The sequence below is a fragment of the Nymphalis io genome, chromosome 22 (assembly GCF_905147045.1).
Source record: "Nymphalis io chromosome 22, ilAglIoxx1.1, whole genome shotgun sequence".
Taxonomy (NCBI): domain Eukaryota; kingdom Metazoa; phylum Arthropoda; class Insecta; order Lepidoptera; family Nymphalidae; genus Nymphalis; species Nymphalis io.
Window position 1 is genome coordinate 3,619,409 of NC_065909.1, and position 18,574 is coordinate 3,637,982.

The 18,574-nt window shown below is 34.7% G+C and overlaps 2 protein-coding genes across 4 annotated transcripts; both read right to left on the bottom strand.

The window, feature by feature from the left end:
* Window positions 1-306: 306 nt before the first annotated feature.
* LOC126777365 (ornithine decarboxylase 1-like) lies at window positions 307-17,237 on the bottom strand. Of its 3 annotated transcripts, none has more exons than XM_050500401.1 (11): window positions 17,000-17,237; window positions 5,317-5,489; window positions 4,623-5,032; window positions 4,249-4,366; window positions 3,391-3,522; window positions 3,028-3,151; window positions 2,567-2,740; window positions 2,297-2,428; window positions 1,582-1,704; window positions 1,218-1,426; window positions 307-1,073 (listed from the first exon to the last, which is right to left on the bottom strand). In XM_050500401.1, exons 3-11 carry the CDS (start codon window positions 4,807-4,809, stop codon window positions 911-913), a joined length of 1,362 nt encoding a protein of 453 aa, XP_050356358.1. In that variant the 5' UTR covers window positions 4,810-5,032; window positions 5,317-5,489; window positions 17,000-17,237; the 3' UTR covers window positions 307-910. The 3 variants fall into 3 exon arrangements, with proteins under 3 accessions (XP_050356358.1, XP_050356357.1, XP_050356359.1); XM_050500400.1 differs by having other exon boundaries at window positions 4,623-5,035; XM_050500402.1 differs by lacking the exon at window positions 17,000-17,237 and adding an exon at window positions 9,384-9,565 and having other exon boundaries at window positions 4,623-5,035.
* On the bottom strand, window positions 15,334-16,939 carry LOC126777383 (thyroid transcription factor 1-associated protein 26). The gene is made up of 2 exons (XM_050500428.1): window positions 16,702-16,939; window positions 15,334-16,008 (listed from the first exon to the last, which is right to left on the bottom strand). Exon 2 carries the CDS (start codon window positions 15,985-15,987, stop codon window positions 15,355-15,357), a length of 633 nt encoding a protein of 210 aa, XP_050356385.1. The 5' UTR covers window positions 15,988-16,008; window positions 16,702-16,939; the 3' UTR covers window positions 15,334-15,354.
* Window positions 17,238-18,574: the final 1,337 nt, after the last annotated feature.

Genomic DNA, 18,574 nt, shown 5'->3' on the forward strand with positions numbered 1-18,574 from the left:
TTCATAAGCAGTTCTAAATTTTTGCGAAAACCTCTACTGACAAAACATTTATGAACAATACGATTTAGGCTAACATTTATTTATTGCAAATATTATTACTAAAAGTTGCAAGAAATACAAACATTTATGCGAAAATAGATTAATAAGTACATTCCATTGTTTTAAAATTAAATCTTATTTTATAATAATTAAGAGACAAACAAAAGCGTTTCCTTGTTATTAATATTCAAAAATCACATAAGGCGACAGCCAACCGGCAAAGTTGTAGTCTACAATTATAATACTTGCGATATTGCATAAAATGTATTTTTAATTTTTTTTTTCAGCGAAATGGGCATAGTCATTAGACATTCGGTTATACAAATTACTAAGTATTAGATTAAGATTTAATTATCAATAGGTATGATATAATATTAGTGTTTTAGTTTTGTTACTAATTATAAAATTAAAAAGATTACATTAGAAGTAGGGAGAAGCTTTTTTTGTTGCAATAATACTTTTTTTTTAATTTATTTAAATTTTTAGTAAAAAGAAATGTTAGATATTGTTACAACTATATGAATATATTCAAAACGTTGGTGTTAGTCACAAAAAAAAAAATGGAAATTTGTTAACCAACGATACAGATGATACAGAGTTGCCATCACGCATAATCAACAATCAAGTACATAAGTTATTACAGTCCAATAAACGAATACATTTTGATAACAAAATGTCACCTACACATCTGTATGTATGCATGTCTCTCAGTCCTAAGGTGTTGCCATATTAAATACTTTATTTTTTTTCGACAACCCAGTAACAGTGATGTACATTTATGTCCGATAATTCTAAGATGTTGCCAGCTTATATATACGTCATGGCAATCCTGTACCACTTGTCTAACAACTCAGCCCCTAGTCGCTAGCGGTCACTTGAGCGCGCACTCGACGAACACCGTGTGTTCGAGGGGGTTCAGGGTGGTGGGGGGCGGAGTGCGAGGCTCGGGGGACGGCGGCGGGGTCTGCGGAGCCGTGACGCGCCCGAACGAGAAGTGAGCTTCCGTTAGCGGCCAGAGCTCCTTGAGGGTCGACCTTCGAATGATAAATTTATATAATTTAGACATTTCAGGAACTCAAATTAAAGTTTAAAGGATATTTACCATGTTTCAATAATTCTCGTAAATGAATTTCAAATTTGAAAAACAACCTCTCCAACGGAAAGGTCGGGCAACTCACCACAATCGCTTGTCCACGACGGCCCGCACCTTGGGCGTGGGGAAGCCGTTGAAGGCGGAGGCGACGGGCAGCGTGTAGGCGCCCATGTCGCGGAACACGAGCCACGAGCCCGCGCGCTGCGGGGGCAGCGAGCACGCGGGGAGCACGCAGTCCAGCGCGTCGCATGTGGGGCCCCACAGCGAGCACGGCTGGGCGCGCTCGGAGCTCGGCTGCGGACAGACAGACGAGTCATTCATTTCATTATGTGTCTATATTAATATTATATATTAACAGAAATAACATGGAATATTTAAGTCTGTGGTCTGTTTATCTTTACTGCTCATAACTTTGAAATATATTCCAAATAAAATTATCAAAAATTTACCTCCAGCGGTTCGGCGACGACCTGTTGATGATCATATAGTACGCAGTTGAAGGAGCCGTACACGCCGTCGTTGATGAAGTACATCATGTGGTTCGCGCCGCCCTCTTCCTCTTTGGCCGGGAGCTGGAGACGACATTTAGTTATAGAATTTATCTTTGTCAACGGTACTAGCTATCTTGTCTCGTCCACGGCAGAAAAGAAAACTTTTATAATAGAAATATTGCTTAACTTATAGAATAGTTACTAACAATGTTTATGTCGGAATATATCTGCAGACTGTTTCGTGTAAATCAATAGAGTTATATGCATTACGATATAAACGTTTTGTGTAGGACATTATTCTGCCCATGCGAAGCCAGAACCGATTTCGGTCAAGGAGCTAATCTCAAGAGAGATTAGCCAACTGCGCAGGAGATATTATAGTACAGGTGTACTCTTTATTCCCTATAACTACTAGCTCTCATAATCCGATGGGACGGCAATCCGATAAGACCGGAAAAAGTTCAGGCGAATGACCAACGGCTTTACGTGCTTTCCGAGGCACGAGAGTGTACACACTTCCAACCTCAAAACTCCGGGCTGCTATTGAGAATTTTTCTGAGAGAAAAACAAAATATATATTTTACAGGCCCAATCTGGGATTTGAACCCAGGACCCCCGGGTCTGCTGCCTTTCATCTAGCCACTAAACCAGCGAGGCAGTAACATAAATATACCTCTCTAGTGGCGTGTATCATGGTAGCCAGCGTGTATGCGGCCGCCGCGAAGTACCGGCCGGGCTCCGCGATCACGCGCACGTCGCGGGACGGGAAGTGGGTCTCCAGAGCTGTGTTGATCACCGACGATACCTGGACATATAAAACGAGTTTAGTAACCCGCAATCATAATCTTTAAAAAAAAATATTTTCATGTTATGGGGCAGTCGAATAATAGCCAAACAGGTAAATAGCCAGTAATTCTTCCACTGCTTCTGGGGCCGATCGTACCTCCCGTATGCAGGTGCCGCTGTTCCCGGGGAAGCCCCCGCCGACGTCCAGCACGCGCATGCGGTGTCCGGCGGCGCCGCCCGCGTCGAACAGGTCGCGCGCGAGGCGCACGGCGCGCGCGTACACGGCCGACTCCGCCGCGCCCGAGCCCACGTGGAACGACACGCCCACCACCTAAGGGGAAATATACATTAGAATTGTACTTCCAATGTTCCGATAACAACTTCGCCGACATTCAAAACGCCATTTTTTTAATCCACGGTGAAGACCACAGATTATTTAAATCTCGACGAATGCCGTGTTATGTCAAGGCCAAAGTCGTTTATTCACATTTACTTTGCTGCCACTGGTACCGACCATAAAAGTCCACGTGATAATTAAGTTCTATATATCATAACACGTGATCATTTGACGCGGCAATTTTTTGGTTAAAGAATGTTTAAATAGGAGTAAGAACTCACGCTGAGGCCGAGCACTGCAGCCAGCTTCAGCAGACGCGGGGCTTCGGTGACCGGATCGCACCCAAACTTGATCCCCAGCGGGCACTGGGCGGACGACGCGTCACAACGGATGCGTATTATCAGCCTGAGGATATTGGATAACGGATTAGCAAGGATGAAGAAAATTCCAAGTTTACTTAGACTCATTTTATATCACATTTGTCACAATTGAAGACAGTCAGATGGTATTGTCATCAAGAACATGAAACTCACTCTCGTCACGTCAATATTCTAAATTTAAATAAGACGAAATTGCTGAGCGCATCTTCTGATATAATCTTAAATAAGAATACCTACTATTTATATTAATATAAATCAACGTACTGTGCTTGTGGCATATAGTGCTTGGTCTTGACCAGCTCCGTCTCCGAGTCGAAGGTGATGGCGTTGACACCGGCGGCGGTTGCCCAGCGCATGTGTGACGCGGGCTTAGCGGGGTTCGCGAAGATTATGCGTCTAGAATTAAAGTTACGATATAATAAATACCTAACACTATTATGCGGTTAAAATTAAATATTTTGAAATATCATAAGTATAGTAAGAAAATGTATAAATATAATATTTGAAAATCTCTTAGTTTTTTTAACTCAGTTAAAAAATAAAAGAGCTGAGATGGACCATTGGGGAGAACACCTCAACCTTAAACGAAAATTCTGGACCGCTGAATTATCATATGCTTGTGTTTATATTTGTATATTTCATTTTATGCTCGACGGTGAAGGAGCACATATAGAGTAAACCTGCATGTGTCGTATGAAAATTTGCCACATACGTATCCACCAATTCGCATTGGATTCTCATAGAATAGGTATATTTTATTTAATAAATAGAGAGACGGGTAAATTGGCCAGCATGGTTGTAAGTGGTCACCAACGCCAATATACATTTGCATTGTAAGAAACATTAACCATCCCTTACATCACCGATGTGCCACCAACCTTTGGAACTATGATGTTATGTCCTTCAAATCGAAACACAACAATATTTAGTACAGCTGTTTTGCGGTAGATTATCTGATCAGCAGGTGGTACCTACCCAGACGAGCTCAGTGCAAAGCTCTACCACTAAGTAAATGAAATAAGCTCCAAAACCTTCCTAAGTAGGAGAGGAGACCTCAGCTCAACAGTGGGACATTGACTTTACTTTGACAAAAATATAAAATGTTAGCGATTGTTAACTTACTCGGGGCGAACTCCCAGCGAGGTGACGAGTTGTATCTCCGCTTTGGAGGCGCAGTCGAAGCCGGTTCCGAGCGCAGCCAATGTGCTCAGCAGCAGCTTGTCGTCGTTGCATTTCACCGCTGTCAACACATGCAACTTACTTATTATGATTTCAAGGCGACGGGCAGTTTAGTAGACTAATGAAAAGAATGAGTAGTTCATTCCAATGTCACATGGTAGCGAGTAAACGTAAGGGCCTGAAACGTGAAAAACTTGACTGAGCTGAGGACAAAGCTAATATGGGGTTTTATGGCCGACGATTTTTATAGATAAATAATCTTAAAGAAAATATATAACATTTAAGGTTTTATTATAAAATATATTACTTATGCTCACCATAAAACGGCTCAACGCGTGGCATCAGCTCCTTCCACTGGTGGTATCGCGCCACAACCTCACCCAGATCCATCACATAGAACGGGTCCTCCTGGGCCCCCTCGTCCACTATATCCCGTATCACGCTCAGGGGGCTCCAGGGGCCCTCCATCACGCACACGGGCTGCTCCTCTTCAATGACCTTCATCGTTGCGGGTATCTTGACTGTCCCGAATCGACTTGACCTCGATAACTCGTACGTTACTCAGGTGGGAGTTTTGCTTGTCCTCCGACGGGCCCGAAGCCTCGGCGTGCGCCGAGGCCGAGTCAGTCGGCTATGCTGCGAGTGCGGGGGGGTGCGGTGCGGAGAGGGTCAAGTGTCTTCGGAGCCCGGTGGTGGGAGTCCGGTAGCGCTAGTCCACAAGTGTCAGCTGCTGGGTATTATTAAAATATGAATTCTTGTGCCTTTTGAAAATACTATAAATGTCATGTGTTTTCATGGAATTACTAATATTCTTCTTTTTCGTCTTATTTTAAACTGTTGATGTTAGGAATTATCAGTGTCACGTATATATAACAACACGTTCTAAGTTTGATAAGCTTACGGTTTCTTGTTATCACATACACCATATATTTTTATTTATCATTAAGGCAATTAATTGAATGAGCCACCTAGACAATAGCATGTGTGTATACATGTATTGTGTATACTAACGTGGTCGGCAGAGTATAGTGTCAGCGGGCTGGCGATCGTCGCAGCCAGGGTGGGTCGACGTTGAGGGCGCGGCGCCAGCAGCGCGGCGCGGGGCGCGGGCGGGGCGCGGGGGGCGGTCGAGCGAGCGCGTGCCGCACGGCACTGCCACCTGCGCCGGACTCGTCCGGTGCTCCCTGCGCACGAAGAACATTCATGATGAAGGCCATTCCGGTCGATTTTGATCACGATGACCATACTTAAAGGAAACTAGCCTCCTGCGTGTGACAAATTATTGTGCATTAGTGTGTGCGCAAACACGGGCGTACTCTCATTATCTGATGGGTCGACAAATCCGACACGACCTGAGAGTTCATGCGCAGGTTTTACGTGCTGTCCGAGAAATAGGAGATATTACAAATGTAAAAGTTTCATGTGTAAACACACATGAAAAACACTTTTGTTACCAAAAACGTTCGGAAGGGTGAAAGAACATATCAAAATGTCATGTACGCTGAGCGGAGTCGACGTGTAACAGTTATGTATATCTTTATGAGTAAGATCATTTGACTTAGAATCGGAGCCATTTTAATCGTTTCACGCAATACCTTTTTTATATCATTACGACAAGGATCATTTTACATAGTTAGTTTATTATCAAATGAAATCATATCACTGTTTGCATACTTTTTATAATTTCAAAGTGATATAAATACGATATTTAATGGACGTAAACAAAATAATTAAGCCCGTGTTGCCTATCGATTCAATGACTGTATGTCATGCAAAGATAATTGCCTAAATTAATTTCTAAACTGGCAAGGCAAGCTCGTTCCAATGTCCGCAACACTCACGAAGAAAACAATTTATTCATATCAGTCATTACATAAACAAAAGATTGTTCTGTAGAAACTTCTTTACCCTACATCGATATACAAAGCAAACTTATTCGTTAATAATGTTTCTATTCCAAGTATATTTTATTGCATGATATTAACAAAACACACTGTATTTACTGTGCAAAATCTTTGCATACAGTTCAGGGCTGTTTTCTCCCCCGATTCAGGCCAGCTCTTGTGGCCTTTGTGTAGCGATGACGCTGATAATATTTATTAATTGTTCTTTAAATGAAAATACGTCCACCATTAGACATTGATTATATATTATATTAGTTTCCGCCCACGTATGAGGGGGTGTGCTAGGTGACAAAATATCATAACGATCGTTTATATAAACTAACCTTTGCATTTATAATATTACTTAAAATTTCTAATGAAACTTTACTTGTTTTTGGTAGAACAAGTTAACGGGTAGTAAGTACGGAAACGGAAACCAGAAGTTACCATCGAAACACAAAAACTAACATAACGTTAATTAAATCGAATTTTCATTAATAAAATATCTTCGTTTCCAAAGATATATAGAGCATGTATCGTTTTATATACTTCTATGATTACATGTTTACTACATACAAAGCCGGGCCAACTACGTATGATTATAGAATATATAATTCAGAGCCCACGTTTTGCATACAGAATCGACCTTCTTCGAAATAATGCCATGTGTTACATAGAAAACTTAGCTAAGCGTAAGTGAGTCATGCTATTTTATAATTTCAGCATTAGTAACCCAGTTATCTTTAAACGAATACACATAGCAGCTAGCTAACCCATCATAACAAAATTATATATCTTATAGTTTTCAATAATGCACATATGCGCGCATTACCTGTGCGTGAAGTGCGTGCACATCTTGTAGAAATAGTCAAATGTCAAACTTTGTTTTTTTTTTTAAACTATGTTTTAAGAGTTGACAGCTGAACATTGTTATGGCAAAATTAACAAAGTTACAAAATATTTATAATATGAACTTGTTACTTTTTTATAGCAGGAAGGCAGTCGGCCAAATGGGCAATTTGCAAGAGTCACCCCAACCCATTGACATTGGCCTTGTAAGCAATATAAGTAACTTCTTGACGTCAATGCGCCATAATCCATGGTACCCAAAACTTTCTAGCTAATATCTGTAATTACACTTTATGTTGGAACTTGGGTTACACTTCAACCAGCAATACAAAGTATTTTTTTTATTTAGTGATCATGAGAAAATTCAAAGTTTCTTTCTGGTAGGAATTTGTGCAAACCCGTGGGTAGGTAATGGTCAGTCCGCTTACCAATTTTAAATAAAAACAAAGTTACAAATCTCGATCAATATTATAATTGATTTTTCGTTTTCATGGCAAATTAGATTTGCTAATGCTATGCTTATAGTGCGTTGGTTAAAAAATGACAAGTTAATCGAATGAAAATATTGTTTTTATTAACGAGTGTTTTTTTAATGATAATGTAACATACGATTTAAGTTCGACGGCCAGACGCTTGTCACGAGGGGCTGCAGTGTTTAGGAACGAAAACGGTGAGTGCAGACGGGCAAATAAACGCCGTTACACTTACGCAAATAATCGATTATCGTTTTTACTGCTTTAAAACTGGTCAACGTAAATTGCGCGTATTATACAACTCAAGTGTGGTAAAGACGGAATTTTCATTCTTTTATTATTTTAAGGTTTTTATTTTCCCATATTTCACATGCGACATATAAAATATTCATATTATGTTATCAGCACATTTATTTGTAGATATAAAATAATATCTTTAAGAAAAAAATACTAATTTTTTTCTCAGACATCATATTCCTTATCTGTACATTTTATTGACAGTTGTATGTGGTACTTGATTATCTATGAATATTATACATGTTACTACAGCTATTAAGTCACTTATTTAATTTTGCAAGACGTCTTTTTTTAAGTTATCTTAATATCTCTTTCGAAAAAATAATCGAACATCGATAGTCAAATGATTAAAGAACAAGAATCCAAACAAACATATTTTCATATTTAATAGTAAAAAAAAACCATTACGTCATGTGAGCACGTAATAAGTAAATATTAAACAAACTGTCATGGCGCTGGAAGATTCGCGGGCAAGGCCACAGTTATGCGATGGTTTACAATTGTCTATTAGTGAATTTTAAATTTATTAAATGCCACGTCATCGAAAATTGATCATAGTTTATTGGTTATGTAACATTTAATAGGCTATTTAGTGTCTTCAAATTGTTTCGAAATAAAAGATTGAATAGCTCATCAATTTAATTTTTCTAACAATCAAATGAGCCAATTGAACGGATAGGCTACAATCTACATACAAATAAAGACTAATCTGATTCTATTGAATGTCGCCCACGCTTTCAAATTTTTGACAGTCTAAAAGACAAACTATTTATTTAATAATAAAAAAAATCGACGTACGATTATTACGTAACCGTAAACCGTAACCGTACAAAAAAAAAGCCGAGATGGCCCTGTGGTAAGAACGCGTGAATCTTAACCGATGATCGTGGGTTCAAACCCGGGCAAGCACCACTGAATTTTCATGTGCTTAATTTGTGATTATAATTCATCTCGTGCTTTACGGTGAAGGAAAACATCGTGAGGAAACCTGCATGTGTCTAATTTCACTGAAGTTCTGCCACACGTGAATTCTACCAACCCGCATTGGAGCAGCGTGGTGGAATAAGCTCCAAACCTTCTCCTCAAAAAGAGGAGAGGAGGCCTTTAGCCCAGCAGTGGGACATTCATAGGCGATTATTACGAGTTGTATGTAATTAGTTTAAAGTCGATGTCATCCCGTGTCTTCAAGACATGACCGGCGAAAGAAATTGATGAACATACATATGTACACTGACATAACAGTCATTCTTCTTATAAAGTACACTTATCGGTACTTATCAGTGCGAGACATCATAATGTAAAGATTTGGTTAAATATTTAATTTAAATTTATATTTCATTCTTAATTTAAACAGCTTTAAATATGCTAGATAGAAAAAAACTGTTTTACCTTTTTCTGACAAATTAAAATTTAGAAACCCAAATTACGAATTAATAAATAATAACCCATGTTGAGTTAAACTCCTTCTTAGTCAATATAACGTCATTAAAAAGATTAAAATTAACAAGAAATATTTGCAGTGATATTTGTGATTTTATTTTATATTAAAATATTTATTTTTTTCAATTTCACTTACCTTTATTAGCGTAATTCTCAAAGCTTTTAAAAACTTTTAAGCAACAACCTTGTGGTTGTTGCTAATCAATAAACCTTCTTGAGTTAGACCGCGAACACGAATCAGCGATTCGAATTAAAAAAAGAAAAGAATGACTGCTCTATTAGGCTTAATTATCTGTCACCGGTTGGCGGCAAACTGGTGACAATGGCGGGATGCTGCCCTATTTATGCGGCTACTTATCAGTCAGATTCGCGGGATTGTGTAGTTATCGCTAGTTAATAAGCAGTACTCACACATTTGTTAAACCATGCCAATATTTCTTGTCTTAAGGCAAGTCTCCAATAAAAAAAAATGGTAATAAAAACTTGTATGTTGTTAACACGTGTTAGTGACGTAATTTTGAAAATTGTGCTCATCCTAAAACTTTACTCTTGTAAGCGGTAAACATCATAGCAATACACGTGATGCAGATATTATGTAACTTTCGGAAGTATTACTACTATTTCACCATTGAAACTCAGCTTTAGCGGCTAATATTCACTTTAATTAGATGCGATTTTGTGACGTATTTGAGGTGAAGGACACGATACTAAACGATGAACGTGCTTGACTCATTATAAAAAAAACATACCGCAAATCATTACATTTAACAAAAACTTTCGCTTAAATCTAGATTCGTTGAAGTCAGATTGGTAATTTAACTCTCATCGCCTGAAATGGAGTTAATCTTTAATAAATATATCATTCACATAAGTTACTTCATTGGGTGATGCTTAAATCTCAATTTAATTAATAATTTCAAAAAATAACACATTTATAGCGGCCTTGTAAAAAAAATGTTATGATACCACCTCAAGGCTGTAGATAAGTGTAAAAAAGGGTAAATACCCGTCCTACCCAGCGTTGAGCAAAAGAAAGCAATATAGCAATAATGATACAGATAATAAAATCCTTATTTATCACAAATCCTCGTTTATATCTATTTATTATCTTAATTTTATTGTATGATTTGTAATCGTGTTACCTACTGTTACTATATCAATACGTTTTTTTTATCAACGGAACAAAATCTGTATTCTATTTTAGATTATTATATAATGTACTGTAGATCAATCATATACAAAAAAAAAAAATTAAGACACTTCTTACACTTATATGACCTTATTGATAATTAATTAATAAATATTTTATATTTCCTACGTGTATGCGAGGCATTATAAACACTGATGTAACATGAAGCGCTGCAGTACTCGACTCTACCGCCGTGAACTGCTTCGCTTGACGTCACAAGGCTCACGCCTTACGCTATACTACGATACTGATTACAAAATATTAATTAGCAATTTACAATAACTTAATCTTGTTCAAAAACAAATTCATTAGTTTTTTTTTTTTTTTTTAATATTTAATATTATCTGTGGCAGATTTCAAGTTTTGAGTTTGAATAATACGCCAAACAGCAATACTTATGTTGTGTACAAGCACAAGGGACATAATATCTTAGTCCTAAAGATTTTTGACGCAATTGGCAATGCGAGGAGTCGTTATCCTATAAAGTTAATACAGATCATTTATTAGTAAAAAAAAAGTTTTACACAATTTCGAAGTGTAGGTATTTATTACGAAATGTCTTGACGAGCAAAACCAATGGAGATGTCAGTCGCGTACACATTAGACCGGCACGTGCGGGTTGATATCAGCAACAAACACAAGATTATATATATATCGAGGAAATAATTACGAAGCAATATCATTATTTGTAAATATTTATTATGGCATCAGAAAGGGACTTTCGCCCTAGATTATACTTATCATTAATTAAGAAAAAAAATTCTATATATTGATTTATTATTTTAATAACGTTATTATATATGTACATATGTATTTCGTCTACAAAATACTTTATACTGGGATTGATTCACAATCTATATTAATTAGACTATTGTATTGTAATACAATAGTCAACCAAAATTCATTAAATTTTCTTAGCATAGTATGTATGTATGGATGTGTGTATGTAGTGGCAACAAAACAAATACAATAAATTCGCATGTATTTCCCAGAAAGCATAATAAAATTTTGAAACGTTGCTATTTAATATCTCTTCAGAATTCTTAGACCAAATATAATAAACGTAGAACAAATATTAAATGTGATTATTATCTCATCCGCGTTCATATGTATATCTATATCATAAAAATTTATCGGAGTAAATAAATATTGATACAAACTTATGAAGATGCAGACGTTCGGTCTAGTGAGGTTGGTGGAAACAGGTATATTCTACATTTATTTGGGATCGAAGCATCTCTAGTCTTATCATTAGCTTCTCCATTATTGCAAATTTAATTCCTCGTAGTGTCAGGGATTACATACTATGAGGTACCATTCCATGATGTTTCCATTTTTTTTTTATGTATATTGGAAACGAAGAATGTCAAGCGGATGACCTTTGCTTAAAGGTAAATCAAAGATTACAGAGTTTTCATGTGTTTAATAAAATTAAGTGTTTAGTAAATCTCTCGCGCGGTTGTGAAAGAAATCACCTTGAGGAAACCTGCATATATCGGATTAAATCCTACCACGCAAAGAAGCATTGTGGTGGAATAAGCTACAAATATTCTCACTCTCAGCTCATTAACAGAAGATGAAACCTTTGTCCCACAGTAAGACAATTAAGGGCTGGTATTTTACTTTTAATGGTACAAAATTGTTTGTACTTTTCAATTTACAAACAATTGTAGTAAGTGCCTTATATCGTGTAAGCGCTTACTAGCTCACTAATCTTCAAAGCCGTCACAACATTTTGTGTATTCCTGTCTGCAAACTGATATGACAAAGAAAGAGAGACAAAATGACACAGATTAACTTTAATTGATTCTGAAGAGGGCGCGCGAGCACGCCCTGGGGTAAATACTTAACTCATTTATTTTTGATTACTTCCATTATACTGTAATCGTGATCGATGATTACACATTATACTTGTTAATCATTAATATGATTACATTTTGTCCATGCCCGTATAAATGTGTGGCCCCTCGCCTACGACAACTTCATTTTTACGATGCTTTAATCAATTATTATTCCGAAATAAAATATGAGCAAATATAAAGCCAGGATTAAAATTATGTTTCTTACAACCTAAAGATAAAATATCATTCTATTTTTTTAAAACATTTTCGTTTAAAAAAATCACGCTTGCCGGTAATGATATACGATTTTGTTTTATCAAAAGTCAAAAAGCTATCGCCCCAAGACGCGTTCTTAACGAGGCGCCAACTTTTTTTAATTACGCTTTAGATATTCAAAGGTCTTTTTGATAAACTACGATCCTTGTGCAGGTATTACGTACACATGGGAGGCTTACGAGTTAAAGAGCTGTTTCCTCTAAGAAATTCTGAAGCCATTGGTGTAGCTATGATTTAACACTGGCTGCTTTTGAATAGCCAGTAAAATTAAAAAAAAAAAAAACATGATTTTGGACTATTTGCTCACTGCGTTCTATTTCCTGTATCTGGTTACGCTTATGACTGCAACTTTATTTAATCTTTAAACAAATTCATTGTTTCTGTGGGAATCATAATTGCAAAATGATTTGAACATGATTTTTATTATAGTGTATATTTGTCACTTATTGAAAAATATTTTTGATGTACTTCCCATTGATTTAAATTAACATACTAATCATCTATAAAGTAGCAAAACACAAATCATTTGAAAATAATAATATTTCGAATTTAGCTATTTGCCCACTTTTATACACGCGTCAAATTTATTTTACCCGTAGTTACCCTAAATCGATATGTCTATATTCCTATAGATAAAATAACATTTTATGAAAAACATTTTTTTTTTGTTTGTAAACCTTACAGAAATATAAATAAAATGCTTGATTGTAAAATTGTAAGTAGGTTTACCGATAGGATTAAGACCGGTTCGGAATGTGGATTTTATTGAAACTATCTGACATCTGTCAAAAATTTTTACACAAAATCACTTGTAAATTATTTTAAGAAATTTTTATCAAAAGCTTAAAATCAAATTTATTTAAGAAAAAAAAAATTGTCGGTTTTCATAATTCGACAGAAGGGTTAATAATGAAACAGACAAATTATATTGTTTATTTATATTAAAAATAAACTTACAGTAAATTCCACTTATAGGGTTGCAACACTAAACTAATTAAAAAAAAAAACATAATGCAATATTTATGACTGGTACAAACTATTTCTTCAATTTCTAAGCAAAGATCAAAAACGAAGTAATTATAAACAAGACAAACGATTCTGAAGTACATTAAAAAAAAACAAAAGAATGAAATGTCATGGCAATTATGTTTTAAGCAATTACTGTTAATTTTTATGTTCCCGGGAAAGAAGTATGTACTAATGACAGCTATACTTGTGCTTAAAATATAACATTGTATATCTTTTAAGAATATAAGCAATGACTGTTTTTGAGAAAACTAAACTTGGTCTTACACACACAAATCTAAGCACAAACACACAACATGTTTTCAAAAGAAATAGCCCAAGGGAATATGATTGGGTTTTTTAATTAGGCAAATAGGCCACCTGCATGTAACTTATAACAGCATAGACATTTGTAGTGTAAAAAATATTAATAATTCCATCATAAAAATTAAGGGAAGCCTTGTGGCTGGTAATAACACTAATTAAATCGCTCATCAAACTCAAACACAGCAATACAAATTATTGCTGTATAGTAGTATTCCCTACTCTAATCCAAGGAGTGAAGATAAACAAACAACATATCCCATTGGACTAGCTAATAACTCCGCTGTATTTAGCTATTATATTAGATACACTACAAGCAGTTGTTGATTATTTTACCTTTATTTATAATACTATTCAATTTCACTTATAAACACTTCACACAAATTTTACTTCCAATTACATTCCATTTTTTTCGCGAATCAATAATAAGTTATTCAAGATATCGACCAATTATATCGAGTCAATTAGATGTCGAAGTTGTTTATTTGTCTTGTGGTTTTCAATAGAGTCATAGAATAATTGATGATTGTGTGGTACATGCTTGCTGGCGACCTTCTATGAAGCCACCTATGAACAACTGAATTTCTACGTTGTTGAGCTATCCCCAGCAAATTACCCTGAATTTTTTCATTACTTATAAAAAATAAAAACTAAAATTTTAAAATTTATTGAGCAATGTTTAACGTATATATTGATTCCAGCATTTGCCAAGTTTTACAAGAAGGTATATAAATAAAGATGAGTAATTACAACTCAGTTTGAGTTGTAATTTTAGATAGGATGAAGTAATTAATTTTCATAATTAATCACATAGTAATACTTTATTTACCAAAATAAATCTTCAACCAATAATGCTGTCTAATAATTTAAGCAACAATTTAGGCTTTGCAATAAACTACTATAAGAGTTAAAATTTTATGTTCAATTGATTGCATTATCACATTGAGCATATTGAGCATAACAGCAACACCAGATTCTTTTATCATGTTGGAAGTTGGAACAGGCAGTTGCTTTGTGCAGATATCTGGGTAGGTACCACCCACTCACTAATTATTCTGTAACTGTCCAAACAGTTTTACTTATTTATTGCTGTATTTTGGCTTGAATGGTGATTGAATCAGTACAATTACAGACACAAGTGACAACATCTTTGATCCTGTAGTTGGCAAAGCATTGTTGGTGTAAGTTATGAAATAATTAAGTGTTGAAATACAAGTTCATAATAAGAAAGGTACATATCATTTCAATATGCTAACAAAATGTCAAACATATGAATTAGTTCATTTAATTTAAACTAGTAATTTAAACAACTGCCCATCTGTTGGCAGAAACAAATTGTTGGAACAAATGAAATCCTCAATACAAAATACAATACAAATTACTATTTAGAAACATGTCATTATAAGTCTAACTTATATGGAATATTGGGTCATATGACATAAATTAATCAGTTATTTGTAAAACTGCTTTATTTACTTAGAACTTTGTATCTTTTCCAACAACAATTCCAGTCTCCCAGTCATAACGGGCTGCCCTTTCTTTGTTTTCTTACTCAATTTCTTGAATCTTTCATTCTTCTTTTTTTTATACTCTTGCAACTTCTGGAATCTTTCTTGATTAGCCTTTTGCACAGCTTGTTGCTTTTCAATTTTTTCTTGTTTTATTTTATTAAAGCGCTCCTTGGCTTTTGTATATGGATCTTTATTTCTAGTGACCGATGACCCTTTCTCTAGTAGATCTGGATGTTTGACAAATCTACCCACAGTAGGATTGGCGTCAGTTGTATCTTCATCAAAAGGTTTTGTTTTATATGATCCAACCATTGGGTCATCTTTGATGCTTTTCTGATATTCATGAAGCATTTTCATCTTGCGTTGTTCTTCCCATTTTTCTAATTTATATTTTTTACTGTATTTCTTGAGCCTATATGTTTTTTTATCAAATGGTTTTTTCCCAGTTTCCTTTTCGGTTTCATCAAGGCCATGACGGTTGTCATCAAAGTTTTTCTGTCGCTCATTTTTACTTTTAAATTCTTTTTTCTCCTGGCCCTTGTTAGGTTTTTGTTTCTTGTTTTTAAGAAAAAAGCTGTCCCTTTTATTTTCCATTATCACTTTATTTCTTCACACCTATAATGAAACGAAAAAGCGTGTTTGAACATAAAAAAAAAGAAAAAGAAAAGCATGCAAAAAAATAAGAAATAAAATATTTAAATCAATTATTACTTAATATAAAGACACGCTTTTTCATTTCTGAACATGCAACTAATTGCATATATATAGGTATAAAAAATATATAATATATTTAACATGTCTAATTATAATGTTCATTATTCGTATGCATATGTGGTTTGTTTAATTTGTTTGACAGATGATTATTTGTACTTATAATTTTTTAGTATGGTATTATTTTTTATAATTCTATGAGGGCCAGCGATTGAAGACCTCATCAAAACAAAAAAATAATTTGAATAATAAAATGCAAATAAAATTAACAAATTCAGTTTATAAATAATTTGTCTTAAATATTAATATATATATTTTATAGATTTTTAATTAATAGATTTTTTATTTTATTTTCAAATAAGCACCGAGTTGCATAATAATACGAAAAATATTAAGATATTTTCAACCTTACAATATGGTATAAGTATCATTTATTTTCAATGAATTTTATATTCAATGTTAAGAGGAATTTTACAAATGTATCGAATTTTACTTATGAAATTAGCATGAAGGTAATCTTAGGCTCAATATGATATATTTAAATTATTAATTTTGAAGTACGTAAGATTTATGTATTAGAATTATTCTACACCTTACTAGTCATATCTGTGATGACGTAAACTCCGTCGCAAGGTAATAAAAAGCCATTTTGTGATAACTTGCCTAAATATTCTGAAAAAAGAACAGTCTAGAACTTTATAGTGTTATTTTTAACTTCATGTAATACGTGTAAAGCAGAAAAAAATTCATAATTTTGCTATAATGTCATTGATTTTACAATGTCTGAAACTGTGTATTTTAACTATTGCTATACATTTAAATACGATATAATTGTTTGTCGTAGATAAAGCCTACGTTTTAAATGATAATATAGTGTAAATATGAATAGACTTACCAAATTAAGCCACCCACTGGGTAGGCTTTGAATTATCGGCGGAATCTTGATAGTTTAGTTGCACTTGGCACGAAAAAACTTAACCACGGTGAGAGATTTTATGTCACGGGTTTTCAACTGGAAAACTTTACCGACCATGCCCTAATGTGATTTTTTAGAATAATTTCCACAAGGAAACGCGGTAGACGTTTCGCAAAAATGTCACAAAAGGAACGAGGGAGAGGTTCGTTTGAGCGAGACAACATGCAGAACTTTTTGCGTTTCTCTCATTTCCTTTAAACATCATTGATCGCCAAAATGAAGCATGCGCTGTTTGTTTCTAACATCTGTATAAAAATATATCACATATAACATTAAAACAAAATAAATATAAAATCAACATCAGTAGCAATAATATTTTATACAAGGTTTTTTATTCAATAAATAAATTTAATAAAACTTTATTTCGTCCAACTACCTAAACTGGAACGTTATTGTTTAGTTTTGAAAGAATAGCATAGATGGTGCTTGTCTGTTAGAACAGCAGCACATTGCTAAAATATAAAAGCTCTACCTATTACTGTTGGGCCAGCTAGCAGGGACAACGCATAGGCTACATATTATCGGTGTTTTATGCACTCTTTAAAGGATATTAACGAACTACGCTAATAGCCGTTCACACGCTTTTCAAGAGACTCTTAGTCGGTTCATGGTTACGTGGTAACAGGTGTACTAGTGATATTCTTCGTTTTTAAACTATGGTAGTATGGAAATTATGTATGTATGTAATAGATAAAATATTACAAAATACAGAATTTGGCTGAAAAAAACGAGCTAAAATAATAAAAGTTAAATTATAATTAAAATAATAACTGTCAAATTTTATTTTTATTTTAGGGTTAATTATGCTTGGTATTGCATGGAGTTATAAAAAATAACAATATGTTAAAAATGGTATCCGCTGTAGCAAAATATTTCGGCGGCTGTGATAATTGATAATATTCCATATCCATTCCATACGCTAATGTCTCAACGTGTATTGTAATCTTATTTTGACCAACGGCTCAGTGGTCCATGGACCAGAACATCTGGCCAATGTCGGCCGATTGGCCCAAAGTGTACTGGACAATAATATGAACTTTTGCTTATTTCAGGAAGGAACAATTAAAATAAAATAAGAACTGTCTAGCCTGCTTATTGATGTATAATAAATTTATTTCAACTAAAAATATTGTAATTGTACTTCAAAATAGAATAGAATTGTTTTTTTTCAGGTTTTTTCTTACGTGACCGGGGTAAAATAGGTACTATTTATTCATTTTTCCATGTTAATCTTTTATACATTAATAATGTGAGTTACAACAACCCACGATATTAAGTATATCACCGATCGAAAAAGCTTTTTTAAACTGTCTAGTGCGAGTTTTATTTTTCTCTTAAATGTAATGCCAATTATTGTTCCTAGGTGGCGCTCTTTTAATTTCACACAAATAGCAGTTAACGTCAAGGCTATCGAATAGGTGTATATGTATTGTCTATGCGAATAGGTTAAAAACTTGCACTAGGCCATTTTGCCTAGTGCAAAATCAGAGTGAG

What these genes read in the sequence shown, in the direction of transcription:
- LOC126777383 (XM_050500428.1), bottom strand. Translation starts at nt 15,987, where the DNA reads ATGGAAAATAAAAGGGACAGCTTTTTTCTTAAAAACAAGAAACAAAAA.
- LOC126777365 (XM_050500401.1), bottom strand. Translation starts at nt 4,809, where the DNA reads ATGAAGGTCATTGAAGAGGAGCAGCCCGTGTGCGTGATGGAGGGCCCC. An exon ending in TCGCTGGGAGTTCGCCCCGA is followed by an intron (nt 3,523 to 4,248) that starts GTAAGTTAACAA and finishes CTTTAATTCTAG; the next exon opens with ACGCATAATCTTCGCGAACC. An exon ending in CTGCAGTGCTCGGCCTCAGC is followed by an intron (nt 2,741 to 3,027) that starts GTGAGTTCTTAC and finishes ATTTCCCCTTAG; the next exon opens with GTGGTGGGCGTGTCGTTCCA.